An 18,150-nucleotide genomic window follows, 5' to 3' on the forward strand; every position below is an offset into this window, starting at 1 on the left:
TCAAAATTTTAATGTTATTTAATGTTTTATCCTAATTTTTCATGCTTCCATATATATATGTGGTTAATTTTTATTGTCGTTATATAATATTTATTATTTTGGTTTTAAATAACTATTTTGATGACATTTGTAGTAACGGATCAAAAACAATTTGGTGTTTCACATGTACAAATACAAATTAATTTATTTCATGTTAGGAATATGTTTGTTTAATATTCAAAATATATAAATATTTAACATGAGTATACAATTTATATTTTACGAAAAATAATTTCAATGATAATTTACTTTTAAACTTAATTTTAATATTGTAATAATATTTATTTGGATCAATTATTAAAATAAGAATCATATAAATTTAATATCATATTATTTATTAAAATCATAAACTAAATATTAGATAAGCGTAATTATGATATTATTGGTAGAATTTGTATTTATTTTTATATCTATTTTTAATTTAATATCCTAAATATCATGATAAATATAAATATATTAAAATATTTTATTAAAATAGTATATATATTGTTAGAGTTAGTTAATATATGTTTATTAATTATTTTAAATATCATTCTAAATATGTATGTTAATATTTTTTTAATAATAATACTAGTTAAACTAATGAGTTATCAAAAACTCATGAATAAGATAACAAATCAGCAAAATCATTATTCAAATAATAATATAGATTTTTTTTTTCATATATATATTTTCCTTTTTCAAAAAGAAAACACGTTCTTTTTTTTCCAATAATAATTTCTTTTTTTCTAATCCCTTCTTCTCAATAAATATTAAACAACAGATCTATCAGCGGAACACAATAAATGATCAGATGAACAAATTAAAAGAGATATGCACTTGTCAAACCTTTGGTAATGACGATATGGACGGCATCGTGTCAACGACACGGACTGTAAACTATGAATCAAAGACGCATGCCGTCGTTGACTCTCAGATTTCAGGGTCATTCTCGATTTTAATCCGACAAGTTGAACGGTCTTTTGTGAGGCTTAATAGCATTCGTTGTAAAAATCTGCTATCACAAAAGACCCTACCTGCATCAGCCGCAATTGTGTTCGAGATCCCACCTAGTTTTCTTGTTGCTGGGGAAGAAATTTGCAGTGGTTATGTGTGTACCGCCTTGTCTAAGACAATCATAGACAGCTGGATTCAAGGGCTCATCCTTCCTCAAATCTGCAAAGAGGCCATTGAACTATCCAAAACAGGTCATGGTTTCTTGGTTGAAGCTCAAGTTGAAGCGGTCAAAGAAACATATATCAATGACGTTGTTGACTTAAATGATTACGACTCTAAATGTCAAAGAATACCAATAAAACCAGTTTGTCCAATCTGTCTTAAGGAGTTTGTTCATAGTACAAGCACCATCATCACAAAGTTGCGTTGCTGCAACCATTGTTTTCATAGGGATTGTATTCTCACGTGGCTACGCTGCAAATGTCCAACTTGTCGTGATGATATCCACAATCCCCGACCAAAGAAACATATCTCAAAGACGGTGTGTTTAGGTCAAAAACCCATGGCCAACAAATAAAATATATCTGTTATAGTAATGTTGAATTTTCTCTTTTCAAAGTGAACTCAGCAAAATATATGCCAAATTTTGATACATCTCAAAACATTTAATAACCTATTAAATTTTATAATTAATACTGTATTATCGATTAACCAAAGTACATAGTAAAAAAAAGTAAAATAAATTTCAAGAATAAAAGAAAAGAGACTGTTTCATGAAATCAAGCTAAAAGGTTAACCTTATGAGATATTTTCTCTTTTCTGGTTTCAAACTTAGAGGGGGGGGGGGGTTATTGGGTAATGAATTTCTATGGAGTTTGTAAATTTTAAGAGTTGATAGATTTTAAAAATTATGTGGATTGGGAAAATGTATATATCTTGACTTATGAAATTTGATTATAACTTAGACTGGCAAAGATTTTCATCAATTAGGATTACCAAAAAAGTTTCCATTAAAGAGACAAACTTTTTTTATAGATATATAAAGAGTAACAATGAAATAATAAAAACAATAATTTAAAAAATAATTTTGAATTATATGTTTTAAATTTGATATTTTTATTAAAAAAATCAAATTTTCAAATTTCTTTTTTAAATTTTCAAATTTCTAAGTTTCTTTCTGAAACTTGAAAATGATTTTTCAAACTATTTTTTTCAAACTATTTTAATATTTATAAATGTAATTATATATTCAAAATGATAAAACAATATAAATATAATTATATATTCAAAAATGTAAAGGTGTATAAAATGTAATGAATTATTGTTTTGGACATATAATTTGGATTTAAGGTGCAATAGATATTTGCTAAGAATTATTACATAGATTTTGAAAATCACATGTATACATATGATATTTTGAAAGTTGAGTTTTATGAGTAAAAAATGAATAGAATTCATCTACCAATAACACTAGATTAGTTGTAACTAGTGGTGTGTCCGCGCTACGCGTGGATTGTTTGACATCGTTGCTAATTATTTGTTATGTTTTGTTTTCAGATTTAATGTTTTAGTTGAAATATATGTGAGGAATTTAACTTCTTTTTGTTAGTAACTGTATTTTAAGAGTTTGGTGTGTTTGTTATTATGGACGTGTAAATGTTTTTGTTGATTAATATATGCTTTGTTTTTTGTTTTTCTTGAGTTTATTACTTAATGTCCATGTAATAATTTCTTAATATGACTCCAATACTGACTGTCGAACTTATGGTCTTGCTTCCAACCAATTTTATTAATGTAGGCTTCATCAACATCTTTCTCACCCATGCAAAGCATTGTTAGACCGTATAGATAAACTGCATCTTTGTACAAACCGTCTGCTGATGTTTGTAGATGATGGAGGCCGGCTTGGGGTTATCTTTTTAAAAATATTCTTGAATGCCTTTATCATAGTGAGCTTCTATGTTTTCAGCTGCAATTTTTTTTTTGACATGAGATCGTTATACCTTGTGAAAAAAGCAACTGGATGGATGGATAATAGTTTGATTGTCATGTTTTTGAAAATACGGTTGTCTTTAGCTGCTTTGGCCAGTAATGGACGTGATTGCATGACATGAGCATGGTAGTTCTTAATGACCGACTCTTGAGATGATATCTTCTTGGATGTCTTGAGGGAGTTCTTCGAATGTTGATAGCGGGTGCGTTCAGGGCCGGCTCAATGTTGTTAGGTGCCCTGGGTGTTGTGGGCACAGGGTCAGGCCTTCCGGAAATATGGAACTGAGGTTTAGTCCAATAGTTCGGATTGGTACCTGAAAGAAAGAGTGAACCTTTTTATGAGTTTTATAAGTTTTATGATGCAAATAGAAGCAAATATAAGTATGAATCAGAATGATAATATGAATAAAAACAAATAGAAAAGGGATAGATTGAAGGAGATGGGATCTTTGTTGCTGGACTGAAGTCACTCTCAACAAGATCAGTGGATGGAAGATGGATAGATATGGGATTTGCTTGCTGGACTGAAGTCTCTCTCAAGCAAGATCAGTGGATGGAATGGATTGATGGACGCCACAAGACACTATGTAAAAGAGTCTTTATAAGTCAAGGTGCTCTGGAGCTGCTTCTCACAAACTCTAAAGACTTGGAACAATAGTTTTAAGAAAACTAGAAAACTGTATTTTCATTCATAAAATTCAAGGGTTGTTTATAAAGATGAAAGGGACTGAGCTTATATAGGCTCGACAGAATAACTCTCTAACAGTCTAAAATTGACTAAAGGAAAGAAATAAACTTGAAATAAAAGTCTTGGAAGCAAAGCTTTGATGGCTCCAAAGAAATAGCCATTAGCTTGATTTAAGCCATCTTCAAATGGAAAACTTGATATGATCTTGTATCTGGATATCTTCTGGATGTAGCCACGGTCAAGGAGTCTTCCTGAGATGTCTCTGAGTTGCCTTGGTGAAGAATATGTCCGTTGGTCTTGAGCAAAAATCAGTAGAAACTCATTTAAGGCATTTAGTGTCCATGATGCCAAAAATGGAAGGTTGGTGCAAATGAAGATCCTCCTGATCTTCTGGGTGCTGGTGCAGCTAAGGACGTCTTGGATGTCTTCTGGATGGTTAAGATGATCTCCTGGCTTCCATAGATAAGTTTGGTTTGGACCAAATCGAATTGGTTGGCAACTTTCCCAAATTAATGTCGGTTTGTCCGGTTTTGGGAAATTGATTGCATCTTGGTATTTCCTGAACCAAATCTCTTGATTTCGGTCTCTCTGGATAGATAATAAATCCCTCTTGAAACCCATGATTGAGTCTGGAGAGGTCCGCTTCATTGTTGGGCTGAAATCTTCTTCTAAATTCTGGTGCTCACAGATGGATGGGCTGGGGAACCTCCCGTTTGTAAAATTCATAACTTCTTCCTCCGTAAAGCTTTGCTTGTAATTCCAAGCCTCAGTTATTCTTTGATGAGTTGACCTTCTAGAAAAAATTGGATTCATGACAAAAGACCTTCTGGTTGTTGAGATATTCACCTGGGACTAGACTTCTGTCACTGGTATCTCTAATGTGGTTGGTTTGGAAGGTTTGGTGAGATTCTGGTCGAACCATGGATTTCGTGACCACAACACTGGGGCAAAAAAAAAACATTTAAGTTATAGAACTATTAATTTTTTTTAAAACATATTGTTAGATATATTTTTTTTCAAAATATCAGAAGTGTTTTCTTAAAATAAAGGGCAAATCTGTAAAATAGCATTTTTTAAGTTTTTGTCACAAAAATAACACTCAAAAAATAAAATGACCAAAATATCACATATTTGTTTTGAAAATTTTACTATTTACTTTTTGTTTTTAAATATTTGAATATATTCCTAAAACCTCACCCCTTAACTCTAAACTCTAAGTCGTAAGTTAATTAACCCAATGGTTATAAATGCATATTTACCTTTCAATAAAACTCTTTTTGGTCATTTTCCTCCTTGTGGTGCTATTTTTGTGACAAAAACTTGGTTTGGTGTTATTTTGGTTTTTTTCTCTAAAATAAATGTGTAATAAAATAAAGATATTCATATAAAAAAATTGGACTCTTTTACTTATTTTTAACTTAGAATATAAGTATTTTTTTTTTAAAAACAAACCCTTATTTATTAAACAATAGGGGGACGACAACTTGACCGGGGGCGGTCGCGCCTGCACTGGGTGAGCTTCGTTCATCTTGAAATTTTGTATTGACAATGTCTGAGTTTTCATTCTAGCTGGAGGGTCTGATTCATATTGTGAAATTTGCAATTGTATTACACGTTTCAACTTATGCATGATAGTGTTCTTGTCAATAATTATTGACTGCAGTTTACAAAAAAAAAAAAAATTATTGACTGAGTTGATTCTCTGTAATTGCTTGTAACGTGTATGTGTTTTTAAGTGTTTTGGTTATTAACTTAAACCATTAGATAAGTGAAACAGGTTAGAATTTAATGATGTTAGTGAATTTTACGTGTTGTTATTTTAGATCAAACAATTAAGCTATGTACTCTGTTTTATATTATTTTATTTAATCAAGTAGTAGTATATATGTTTCAATTTTCCACAATAATATTCTCGTTTTTGGAAGTTATTTGGTATTTTTTTTTGCTAAAAGTTTTGTGCAAGTTACGTTTTCAGTTTTGAGATAAACACGCTTTAGATTTAAGTTGTTTTTTGTATAAGTAATTTTCATGTGGACCTTTGTAAATTATCATCCATTCACCCTACCGGGTGGGGTTAGAACGGCCAGTGATGTTGTTAGGTTTAAATTTTGTTATCTGTTTCATGTTTTGACTGTTTTTTAATTTCCAAAGAATTGTAGTTATTATAATCCAAAATTGATTGAAACAGTATGAATGAGAGTTAAACTGCGTAATTAGTTGCAGTAAGATCTCTCCTGTCACCTCCTAAGATCTCTCTTGTCGTAGCTGGCTTTGAAATCGTCAAATGAGTGGGATCATGAACTTCTTTCGTAAGTGTAGTAAAAAAATATGCGGATTGACATTTACACACGATGGTTAATATTTTAATAATTATAGTGATGGTCTCCATATATATAGCTTTTTAAGTGGCTGTCATATTCAAGTAGCGCTATGTGAAAACATTCAAAAAGCTTTTCGAGATTCTTGCAAAATCAAAGAGTTGTTTTGCAAAACTTAGATCTAATGAAATGCCTAAGGCAATAACTTTTCTAATCTGTTTTTTCTTTCAATCCCTCAGCCTCTCTTCTATTAACAAAGCTTCATGGCAGCACGTATATGGAAAAAATCTCGAACATGGCGCTGACTCTGGAACCTCATAAACTGGAGGGTGGGTCACGAATAGGGATGTTAATACGGGCTGCCCGGACCCGTTTAAGCCCGGACCCGTTTAAGCCCTGCCCGTTTAGGTCCTGTGAACTCAAACCCGTTTATACACATTTCTTTTCCAGCCCGTTTAGTTTCAGACCCGTTTAATTCCAAAATACCCGTTAGGCCCGTTTAGTTTTTCTTTTCTGAATACATTTCTTTTTAATTATATTTAAATAAAAATTTATTAATTCTTGGTCTAATAAATATAAGAATATATAGTAGAATATAAAAGTGAAAGGAAAAAGGGCGATGAAAATGGCGACGGCGATTAGGGTTTTGAAGAAATCTTTCCGCCGCAGATCTAGAGATTAGTCTCTTCCGTATCAGCTAGAGTCTCGTTTCGAGAGGAAGCTGAAGCCAGTTCGTCTACTTTCAACCTTATTGAAGATCTGTTCTGTCGAAACCATGAAAGTTTAGTACGATTCTCAGAAGCGGAGGTGGGGTTCTGGACGAGGATTGCTCACTAGATCCAGCCAGTACCCAGTCTTATCTGCTACCATTAAGTCTCTGTGACTTCTTTCATTAAGTCTTTGTGACTTCCAAGTAACTGAGTTATCTGTGTTTCAAGCCTCAGACCGAAAGAAGAGGAAGATGAGCCGATTCCGGAAGAAAAAGGAGCCGACTTTGATGGAGGAGCTGAAGGAGCTGGAGCTTCTGGATGAAGGATAGATGGTGGATATCCCAGATCTAGAGCTAGAAGACCTCATAGAGGAGAACACTATGAGCGTGATTGTAAGGTGTTTGAACCCTTTTGTTCATAAAGTTGGAAGCCTTGTAAAAGCCCTTCCCCCCCCCCCCCCATTTGGGGAATGGAGGATCGGGTTCAAGGAAGAGAGGTGGGAAATGACATGGTTCAGTTCAGTTTCAACTCAGAGAGCGACCTCCCGTATGTCCTATCTAAGGGGCCCTGGTTTGTTAATGGATGGATGGTGTCTATGGATCAATGGTCGCCAAACCCTTCACCGGAGTTCTTAAAAAGGATACCTTTTTGGATAAGAATCAGAGGCCTACCGATCCACATGTTGAAGAAGCAAGTGGTGGATACACTGATGGGACCTCTAGGCAAAGTTGAAAAGGTAGAACTTCATGCCAAAAACTCCAACTCTATAGAGTATGTCCGAGCTCTGGTATGGATCAGCCCGGAGGAACCGCTGCAGTTTCGGCGCACATCGAGGTTTAAATAAGGTCTGACTGTCCCTACTGAGCTGGAGTATGAAAAGCTGATAAAAGTCTGCTATGGATGCAAACGGTTAACTCACGATCAGACAAGATGCCCACTGCAACCTGCGGTAATTCAAGACGAAGGTAGAGACAGTCAGCTGAAGAACAAAGAACCCCTCCTAAGGAAGAAAGTACTGGAGAAGGAGCTCACAGCTAAAGAAGTACTCAAACGACAGCCCTCAAAAGGATTAGTGATACGAAGCGGTCTGTCTTCTGAAGGAAAAAAGGGGGAAAGGGCAAAGAATCAGACTCTATCCAAAGAAGACAAAAGAAAATGAAAGAGAGTTTTCTCAGCTCCCCAACTAATCTGGAAAGAGAAAGGTGACAGAGGCATCACAAAGAAAACAAGAAGTACTGAGGAATCCACTGCCAACCCAAAGAGTGTAGCTGACCGAAGCGCTAATAACAGTGTGAATGATGATTACGGTGGCAAGGATAAGTCAGAGGATACAATGGAGACGATCTCAGTTTTCAACAGGCTTGGAAGCTTGGAAAAGACCAGAGGAGCAGAGGGAAGTAGAGACTGTATTCTGCAGAAATATCCTGATGGGGATCCTCGGTCGAAACTTAGCAGTGGTTTTAGAGGAGCAAAGCAGGATGGTCAGTCCAGTAAAGGAAGCAGAAGCCCCCTTCTGTTTTTGAAAGACTTGGAGGTCATCCGATGATATCTCTCAGAGAGGAGCCTACTGCAGAAGGCTCACATAGCATAAAGAGGCGTAGGCAGGGAAGTAGTGATGAGAGAAAACCAAAAAGGGCTAGAAAGGGATCAAATGAGAAATCAGGACGATCCCCATTAGTGTTCCTACGCCTAGGAGGACCATCAGCAGAAGAGGAGAACCTTATGGTACCACATTCTGCTCAAGTAGCAGCGGTCACACCGTTACATTCTGCCCGAGTGGCAGCAACTGTCCCAGTTCATTCTGTCCAACAGATAGCATTGACAAGTGGATCAAAAAGGAAAGAAGGATTGATGGATAATTCCAACCCTTTGAGATCGATATGAGGATACTGAGTTGGAACTGTCAGGGGCTGGGGAATGCCCCTACAGTTCGACATCTACAGGGTATACATGGTCAGTATAACCCTAAGATATTATTCCTTAGTGAAACCAAGAGTAACCGGAAATACATGGAATTGATGGTGGAGAAGTTAGGATTCCATGATTTGATTTCAGTTGATGCACGTGGGAAGAGTGGTGGGCTTGCAGTAATGTGGAAGAATTCATGTGATGTGGAGGTATTGCAAGCAAATAGCAGAATAATCGATATGAAGGTGGAGTGGCAGGGGCACAAGTTATTTCTGACTTGTGTCTACGGGGACCCGGTAAGGAGCAAGAGAAGTGAGGTCTGGGAGAGGATTGAAAGGATTGGGGCAGAGAGAAAGGGAGCATGGATGCTAACTGGCGATTTCAATGAGATGCTGGATCAATCCGAGAAGAAAGGAGGAGCAGAAAGACTAGAGAAGGAGGGCCTTGAATTCAGACAATTGCTTCTTAATTGGGGGCTTTGGGATATTATGTATAAGGGAGATCCACTGTCTTGGGCGGGTAGAAGAGCTAATGGATTAGTACAATGTAAACTGGATCGTTCCTTAGCTAATCAAGAATGGATGAATGTTTTCCCCTCTTCTACTACTTTCTATTTGCAGAGAGTCTGTTCTGATCATAGTCCAATCCTAACGTCTATGGATGGGTATCAATCGAGACCGAGACCTATTTTCAAGTATGATCATAGATGTGTGCAGAGGGAGGGATTTGTTGAAACAGTGGAACGGAGTTGGAAGCTTCAGGGGAATGGTCAAGCATCCATAATGGGCAGAATTGCAGAATGCAGAAAGGCAATCTCAGTGTGGAAACGGAAGGCAAAACCCAACTCGGCGATAAGAATACAAGAGTTACATTACCGGATTGATGAAGCTTCCCGACAAGAGAAGCTCCAACAGGCGGAACTGGACCTCCTCAAGAAAGAATTGAGTGAGGAATATCAAAATGAAGAGGTGTTCTGGTTGCTAAAGAGTAGACTGACCTGGTTGCGAGCTGGAGACCGCAATACAAAGTTATTTCACGCTGTCACGAAAAACAGAAGAGCACAAAACATAATTAAGAGCTTGTTGGATGATGAGGGGAAAGAATGGTATGCTGATAGCGATCTGGGAAAGGTAGCAGAGCAGTACTTCAGAACACTCTTTTCTTCGGAGGATATTGGAGTCAAGTTAGAGGAGTGGAAGGACATACCTCCGATGCCGTCTTCCTTGCAAAACGAGCAACTGATGAAACCAGTCACAAGAGAAGAAGTGAGGAAGGCGGTTTTCAATATCAATCCCAACAAGTGTCCTGGTCCAGGCGGGATGAATGGGCATTTCTTTCAGCAATTTTGGGAAACAAGTGAAGTGGAGTTAACTGATATGGTGCAGCGGTTCTTCAGCTCAGGGATTGTGGAGGAAGGGCTCAACAACACCAATTTTTGCTTGATCCCAAAAACTTTAAATGCCAAGCGAATGAGTGAGTACCGCCCCATCAGCCTGTGCAATGTAGCATACAAGATAATATCGAAGCTCATGGCATCGAGATTAAAGAAGGTTCTACCGTCAATAATCTCGGAGACACAAGCAGCTTTTATGGAAGGTAGACTCATATCGGACAACATTCTCGTAGCACACGAGCTTCTTCACGCATTAAACTCGGATAACAAATGCTCCACTGAGTATATTGCCATCAAGACGGACATCTCCAAAGCTTACGAGTCGAGTGGCCGTTCCTAGATAAAGCGATGAAGATCATAGGGTTCTCTGATGCATGGAGAGGTCTGATAATGAGCTGCATCTCGTCAGTACAATATCAGGTGCTCATAAATGGAATGTCGTATGGGAAGATTAACCCCACACGGAGACCCGTTATCTCCCTATATGTTTGTCATATGCACAGAGATTCTCGTACAGATGCTGAAGCGGGCAGAAAGAAGTAAGAAAATCTCAGGTCTTCGTGTGGCAAGAAGAGCTCCTCCAGTCTCCCACCTATTATTTGCTGATGATAGCATGCTATATTGTAAAGGATCAGATGAGGAGCTGAATCATGTTCTACAAATCCTTCACAACTATAGTGTAGCTTCGGGGCAGAGGATTAATTATCAGAAGTCCAGCATTTATTTTGGGAAAAAGATTCCAAGAAGTAGAAGAAAAGAGATCATGGAGAAACTAGGGATTGAGAATCTTGGTGGAGAAGGGATGTACTTGGGTCTGCCAGAGGCATTTGGAGGATCAAATGTTTTCATTCTAAGCTACTTGAAGGATAATTTGGAAAAAAGAGTCCAAGGATGGCAAACGAAGTTTCTCTCCCCCGAACGTAAAGAAGTATTTCTCAAAGCAGTTGCAATGGCGCTCCCCACTTATACGATGGCTTGTTTCCTCGTCTCAAAGACCATCTGTAAACAAATCATTGCTCTGATGGCGGACTTTTGGTGGAGGAACAGACAAGACTCTATAGGAATGCATTGGAAAAGTTGGGATACTCTTTGCAAACCAAAGGTATGTGACGGATTAGGATTCAAGGACCTGGAGGCATTTAATCTTGCTATGCTGGGAAAGCAAATGTGGAGAATGCTAACCCATAAGGAGTCTCTGATGACAAAAATCTTCAAAAGCCGATATTTCAGGAACTCAGACCCCCTATCTGCCCCATTAGGATCTAGACCGTCTTATGCTTGGAGAAGTATACATGCAGAACAGAGTCTGGTTCGACAGGGCGCGAGGGTGATCATTGGTAATGGCGCAGATACAAAAGTCTGGGGGAGAGATGGACTGGTAGAGAGCCTGCAAGCCTGATTACAGCGGCAAAAAGGGAAGCAAATGGCAGTAGAGAATGGATTTCAAAGGATATGAGGGTCAGTGAGTTGATATGCGGAAATGGAAGAGAATGGAATCAAGATAAACTTGCTAGGCTGTTCACCGATGAAGTACGGAGCAGAATTAACGAGCTCACCCCAGCAGGTAAAAACAGTAAAGATACTTATGCATGGGAGTACACAAAATCGGGGCATTTCACTGTTAAATCTGCCTACTGGGTACAAGTGAATGTGTTAGCAGTGGAGCAGGAGGCGCAGATGGTTTTGCAACCGAGTTTTGACGGCCTATACCAAAAGATCTGGAGCTCCAACACTAGCCCAAAGGTAAAACACTTCCTATGGAGATGTCTAAGTAACTCCCTCCCGGTGGCAGAGAATATGGCATACTGCCACTTAGCCAAGGACAAGACATGCGCTCGCTGTGGCGTGGGGGAGGAGAGTGTCAATCATTTATTTTTCCAGTGTACTTATGCTCGTCAACTGTGGGCTCTAGCGCATATACATATACCGCCTTCAGGTACATGGTCTGATTCTTTCTATGCTAACTTATATTGGGTCTTAAATCATAAAAAAGTGTACCCTAGGGAGGAAGTAGATGAAGAATTAGTATCATGGTTGATGTGGAGAATTTGGAAGAACAGAAATGAGTTTATCTTCAGGGGGGTAGATTTCAATGCTCCTGCAACAATTATGAAGGTCTGGGATGATGTACAAGAATGGAAGAATAGAGCAGAGGTGAAAAATGAAGTGGTGAAAAAGCAAACGATGGAAGGACCTGTGAAGAAATGGCTCCCGCCGGCCCCATCATGGATAAAATGCAACACGGATGGGTCCTAGATCAAGGACTCTGAAGTAGGTGGAGTAGGGTGGATGGCGAGGGATCAGAATGGTCATCTGTTGTGGGCGGGTGGAAAAAAGATTACTGCAGTAAGGTCTGCGATTGAAGTAGAAGCAGAAGCAATCCGATGGGCATCTCAGACTTTGGTTGGTTTTGGCTACAGCAGATTTATAATTGAAACAGACTCCTTGATGCTATATAAGATGATCATTGGGGAGGAGGAAACTTGGCCAAAGCTACTGCCCATTATTCAGGAAATCAAAGCCTTACTGACAGGGAATCTAGAGGCTGGAGTGGGTTACTACCCTAGAAGTGGTAATAAGACTGTAGATAGAATAGCGAGGGAGGCTACTACGTTTACGTCATTTGTCCCCAAGTTGTATTCTATTGTGCCTTTATGGTTGAAATCTTGTTTAGAGTTTGATAAGCTTTCTGTAAGAAACTGAAGTTTGGTTAATGAAAAGTAGTTGTTGAGTTAAAAAAAAAGAATATAAAAGTGAAAGTCTCGTCTTTCTTAGGAATGTCAAATGGACCTGTGGACCGCGGGCCGAGCCCAAAAAGACCTGAGGCGGGGCGGGTTTGGGCCGAAGAATTGATAACCCGCGACGTTGCGGGCTTGGCGGTTTAGGGACTGTGCGGGATGGGCTTTGTGCGGGCCGGGCCTAGAGAATCCGCGGGTTAACCTAAAGAGACCGCAGTCTTCTCCTCTCATTTCCTCCGCCACCTGAAAAAACAAAAGAGAGAGAGAGAGAGAGAGAGAGAGAGAGAGAGAGAGAGAGAGAGGAGAGAGAGAGAGAGAGAGAGAGAGAGAGAGAGAGAGAGAGAGAGAGAGAGAGAGAGAGAGAGAGGAACGCTACTCGGCGCCACAAGAAAGAGAGGTCCGGCCATGGTTTCCTCATAGATGATGCTTCCAGTCTTCCATTCGCCTTCAATCTCCTCTGGTGAAGCTTCTTGGAGCCATAACAAGAAGTTTGTGAAGTATCTGTCAAAGAACTCCGCTTCCACCGTAAACCAAGATCCATCTCCGGCGAAGGCTTCTTCTGCGACAGTGACCCCATGCATGTCACAGGTAATGAAAGATCGTTTTTATCTATGTAGTTACTCGTTTCTTGTTCTTGGCGTTGAGATCATATTTTTTTTTCTTTTTGTAGTCTAACAGTTTTACTTGTTTGCACTTTTCAGGTGGTGACCGAGTACACGGATGGTGTCGATTAGGTTAGTTAAAGACCAGTGTCCTAATGTGTTCTGTTTTTGTTTTTGTTCTTGTTTTGTATTTGTCGCTGTGATGTCTGATGTCTCTGGTTATGTTCAGTATCTGATTAGTTGATATATGATTATCATTAGTGTTTTGTTTTATAGTATCTGGTTATGTTCAGTATCTGTGATCGCTTATCATTAGTGTTTTGTTTTTTGTAGGTGAAAAGAATATATGATTGTAAACAAGTAGGCAGATGGTGGTGGCGGTTAAAGCTGCTGTAGGCTCAAAACGATATAGAAGGTGTTCACTTGATGTATGTTTTGGTCGTACACCAGCTTGATCCCCCACCACCACCTGCCTCCTTGTTTAGTGAAGAATAAATTAAAACCGTTACACCGAGCTGCAAAGATTGAAAGGTGTTACCAATCTGAAACTTTAAGCTTCTTGAGGGATATAATTGGTTGATGCTTATTTGATGTCATTTGTTTTGTAGGTGAACAAGGAAGGAGAACACATACATCCACCAGATATTGTAAGCTGCTTTGCGAATGTCTTTTGTTAAACTTACATTGAATATATCTGATATTAATTTTTTTTTCTTTGTTATATGTCTCCCGGGGATGGAGTGATGGTGAACAAGGAAGGAGACTGGTTCATCTTCTGCTCCTCTTGATTGAAAAGTATGAAACTCTTCTTTTATAAGTTTAATATATGCTTGAATTTTAAAAAATTTAATAGCAAATCTCTTATATGCCTAACGCCTTTTCTTAATGTAGGTGGAGAAGGAAGCAGATGGTAATCACTGTGAAAGCAGGGGTAGGCTCAAAACGATATAAGCATGTTATGAAGCTGACTTGATGTATGTTTTGAGCGCACCCCTGCTTGTCCAGTGATTACCAGCTGCCTCCTACTGTGTTTTATTTGTCGAGCTGATGGAGTGAACAAGGAAGGAGAAGACAAGTACATACAGCAGCTGCTCCAGTATAGCCGCTTTAAGGACCTCAGGGTAGTAAGCTCTTAGTCTCTAAAACGTGTACGTGTGATCACTGCATTTGTTGGGTTTGCTTAGGTGATAGGATCAGTGTCTTGTTGAGCATAGATAGGTAGAACACACTCTTGATAGAAAACGATTAGTTTTGGTGCTTGCATAGGTTTGCATAGGTTTGCCGTGATCACTGCATTTGTTTGTCAAAATAAATAAAATGTTATCAAAATTTAAAAAACCCTAATAGGCTAAGTTTTAATTATATTATAATTAATTTAAAAATTTCCAAAATATTAAAAACCCTAATAGGCTAATAGTCCCACGTTCACACGACTTCACCTCAAAAAAAAAACCTAACACAAAACTTCAGAGAGACCGAGACCATGGGATCAAGTAGCGATTCTGAAGAGCAGTTGACGATGCATACCGAGTATTCTCCACCACAAACACTGGACATTGTGAGTGAAGCTACCTTAGCTGCTCTTGCTGCGGCTGAAGAGGCTGAAGAGAACGTGGAACACAGGATTGAAGGTGGTGCAAGAAAAAGAAAGCTCATCAGCCTTGCTGATGAAAGTGATGACTCTGATGTTGAAATCACTCCACCATCCCAAACCAGCAATCCTCGCAGAAAGAGCAGTTTTGGAACAGCCACGGGGAAACCCATGTTGCAGTCCACAATAGATGGTGGCATAGGCTCGTCCTCACAGGCGTGTAGAAAGAAGAAGCCTGTACCTGTGAAATCAGTGATTCGGGGAGGGAGAAGGAAGCCATTGACTCAGTCGCAAAAGGGCAAGGCCAAGGCTACCACTCCGCAAAAGAAGAAGGCATCGTCTTCTCGGTCGTAGAAGAAGAAGGTCGAGGAGATACCAGACTTTGATGACTCATTGGAGGAAGAGGAGTTGGATGAAGAAGAGGAGTTGAATGAAGAAGAAATCGAAATGGACAATAGGCAAAGATCAGATGTGTGGCCTGATTTCACGGTGGTCCACAAACCGAATGGGACGATGAAAGTTGTATGCAATCATTGCAGGAATGAGTATGCTTGGCATTCCCACTCGCATGGAACCAGTGGGCTGAGAAGGTATCGTTTTAGATGTAAGGTGTATCAAAGGAAAAATAGAAATCAGCAGAAGATCAATTTCGAGGGGAAGTTACACTCTGGCAAGTATGATCATACCGTCTTTTGGCAGATGATAGCTAAGACCATAGTCCAGCATGATCTACCATACTCGTACGTAGAGTATGAGAAAGTGCGAGAAACTTGGACGTATTTGAATCCTGATGTCCAGACGATTTGTCGAAACACGGCTAGATTAGATGTCTATCGACTATATGAAAGCGAGAGAGACGCATTGAGGAGAGATTTAGCTACACTTCCTGGTCGAGTATCATTGACATCTGACTTGTGGACCTCAGTAAAACGTGAAGGGTACATGTGTGCGACAGCACATTACATTGATCGGAACTGGAAGTTGAACAGCAAGATCATCACGTTTTGTGCTCTTGCGCCACCACACACTGGTATGCATGTTGCTATGCAGCGTCTTGACTCGATGAAAGAGTGGGGAATTGAAAAAAAAAATTTCTCAGTCACATTGGATAATGCTACAAGTAATGACTCGATGCAAGATATTGTGAAGTCCCAACTAATGTTGACTGATGACTTGGTGTGTGGAAGAGAATTTTTCCATGTAAGATGTGCAGCTCACATACTTAACCTTATAGTGCAAGATGGGTTAAAGGTTATTAAAGGCGCTTTGCACAAAGTAAGAGAGAGTGTGAAGTATGTGTTATCATCTACATCGCGGGAGGTGTTGTTCGGAAAAGCAGTGGTTGCTGCGAATGTAAAAGAAACTCGGGGGCTGATATTGGATGTCTCGAACAGATGGAACTCGACTTACTATATGCTGCAAATTGCAGTAAATTACCGTAAGGCATTTGAGAAGTTTGAGTCATTTGACAAGCGAGGTTTTACAATGGCGCCCACAGCTGAAGAATGGACAAGAGCAAGTAATATCTGCACTTTTTTGGGGCCGTTTGCTGTGATCACAAAGATGATGTCTGGCACTAATTACCCGACATCTAATTTGTATTTCTATCAAGTCTGGATGATCCATGATTGGCTCCGGAATAATGAGGAAAGCAATGATGAGGTTGTCAGATTCATGGTGCCACCAATGAAGGAGAAGTTTGACAAATATTGGGATGATGTCAGTGGTCTTTTTGCAATGGCAGCAGTCTTTGATCCGCGATTTAAGCTATCAATTGTTGAGCATTGTTTAGGGAAGCTTGACATGAGTACAAGAGATGTTAAGGTGAAGAACTTGCGTGAGAGACTCAGCATTCTCTTTGACTCTTATGACAAAAAATCCAAGTTTAACTCCCCTTCTACGGAGCCACGTGAGACGGTTCCACCCAAAACATGTGAGCCAGTGTCCACAGAAATGTTTGAGAACTACACTGTGAGTGTTCCTTTACTTTTCTTAACTAGTATGTTTATTATTTTTCATAACTGCAGGTCTTAGATATTTTTTAAAAAACTTCTATAGGATTTTTTTGCATTTCGCAAAGTCGCGAGTGTGAAGACACATCTAGAAGCATATCTTGATGAACCACCTTTGGAAGTTTCCAATTTTAAGAGCTTGAATATTCTTGACTTCTGGAAAGATAATGCTCATCGCTATGGTGATTTGGCTGGTATGGCTTGTGATCTATTAAGTATTCCAATCACAACAGTTGCTTCTGAGTCTTCTTTCAGTATTGGATCAAGAGTGCTCAACAAATACAGGAGCCGTCTACTCCCAAAAAATGTGCAGGCTCTAATATGCACTAGAAATTGGATCAGGGGATATGAATCATATCAAAATGGTAATTTATCTAGATTATCAAGCATTTTATTTGTTTTATGAATCAAAATGGCTTTTACTAACTTCAATATTAATACTTGCAGAAGAAGAAGTATTTGGTGAAGAAGATAAACCCCCATCAGTTGAATCAGCTGTTGGTGATGAAGTGGAAGTTGCAAAAGTGTAATTTGAGTTGCTGTTTATTTGAGTTGCTGTTTCTTTTCATTTGGTTTTTTCAGTTGCTGTTTTTTAATGACATTGTTTTAGTATTAGCAGTTTTGAATTGGTGTTTGGTTTTATTTTTATAAATTCAGAAAACAATAGCATTTGGTTTTTAATGAAATTATGAGTTATGTTTTGATTCAGAAAAAATAATTGTGTCTTAAACTCTTCACTCTTGATCATGTATAACAGGACATAACAAATTAACCAATGATTCTAAAGTGGACACGACATACATATCAGTATATCATCGCCAAGCTGAACTAATAACATGTTTTTTCCAAATTAACAGGATATGTCGCCAAGCTGGATGCAGATTGAAGTTATTCCGCGGGCCGGCCCGTTAGTACCAGGACTTTAGGCGGGACGGGATTGGGCCGAGGCTTTGGAGTACCGCAGCCCGCGCGGGACTGGACCGCAATGAACCGCAAATTGACGAGCCCGCTGCGGTCCGGGACGGGACGGGACGACCTGTTTGACATTCCTAGTCTTTCTCATCTACCATAGTTAATCTGAAGATTTTTTTTTTCTAAATCTGAAGAAATCTTATGAATCAAAATAACGCTATCTCATATAGAAATCAAAATCGATCAAACGAAACAAAGAAGCTCACTTGAAGTATTAGCAGCTGCAACCCAGAATCAAAATCAGAAAAAAA

At 38.7% G+C, this 18,150-nt stretch overlaps 2 protein-coding genes across 2 annotated transcripts; both read left to right on the forward strand.

Annotated features, from left to right (window-relative positions):
• The first annotated feature begins 11,436 nt into the window (after positions 1-11,436).
• On the forward strand, positions 11,437-12,240 carry LOC108829561 (uncharacterized). The gene is made up of 2 exons (XM_018603192.1): positions 11,437-11,920; positions 11,978-12,240. The coding sequence occupies exons 1-2, from the start codon at positions 11,437-11,439 to the stop codon at positions 12,238-12,240; spliced, it is 747 nt and encodes a 248-aa protein (XP_018458694.1).
• A 33-nt stretch (positions 12,241-12,273) lies between these two features.
• LOC108829562 (uncharacterized) lies at positions 12,274-12,687 on the forward strand. Its single transcript, XM_018603193.1, has one exon. It carries the CDS (start codon positions 12,274-12,276, stop codon positions 12,685-12,687), a length of 414 nt encoding a protein of 137 aa, XP_018458695.1.
• Positions 12,688-18,150: the final 5,463 nt, after the last annotated feature.

The sequence above is a fragment of the Raphanus sativus genome, chromosome 4, assembly GCF_000801105.2.
Source record: "Raphanus sativus cultivar WK10039 chromosome 4, ASM80110v3, whole genome shotgun sequence".
Taxonomy (NCBI): Eukaryota; Viridiplantae; Streptophyta; class Magnoliopsida; order Brassicales; family Brassicaceae; genus Raphanus; species Raphanus sativus.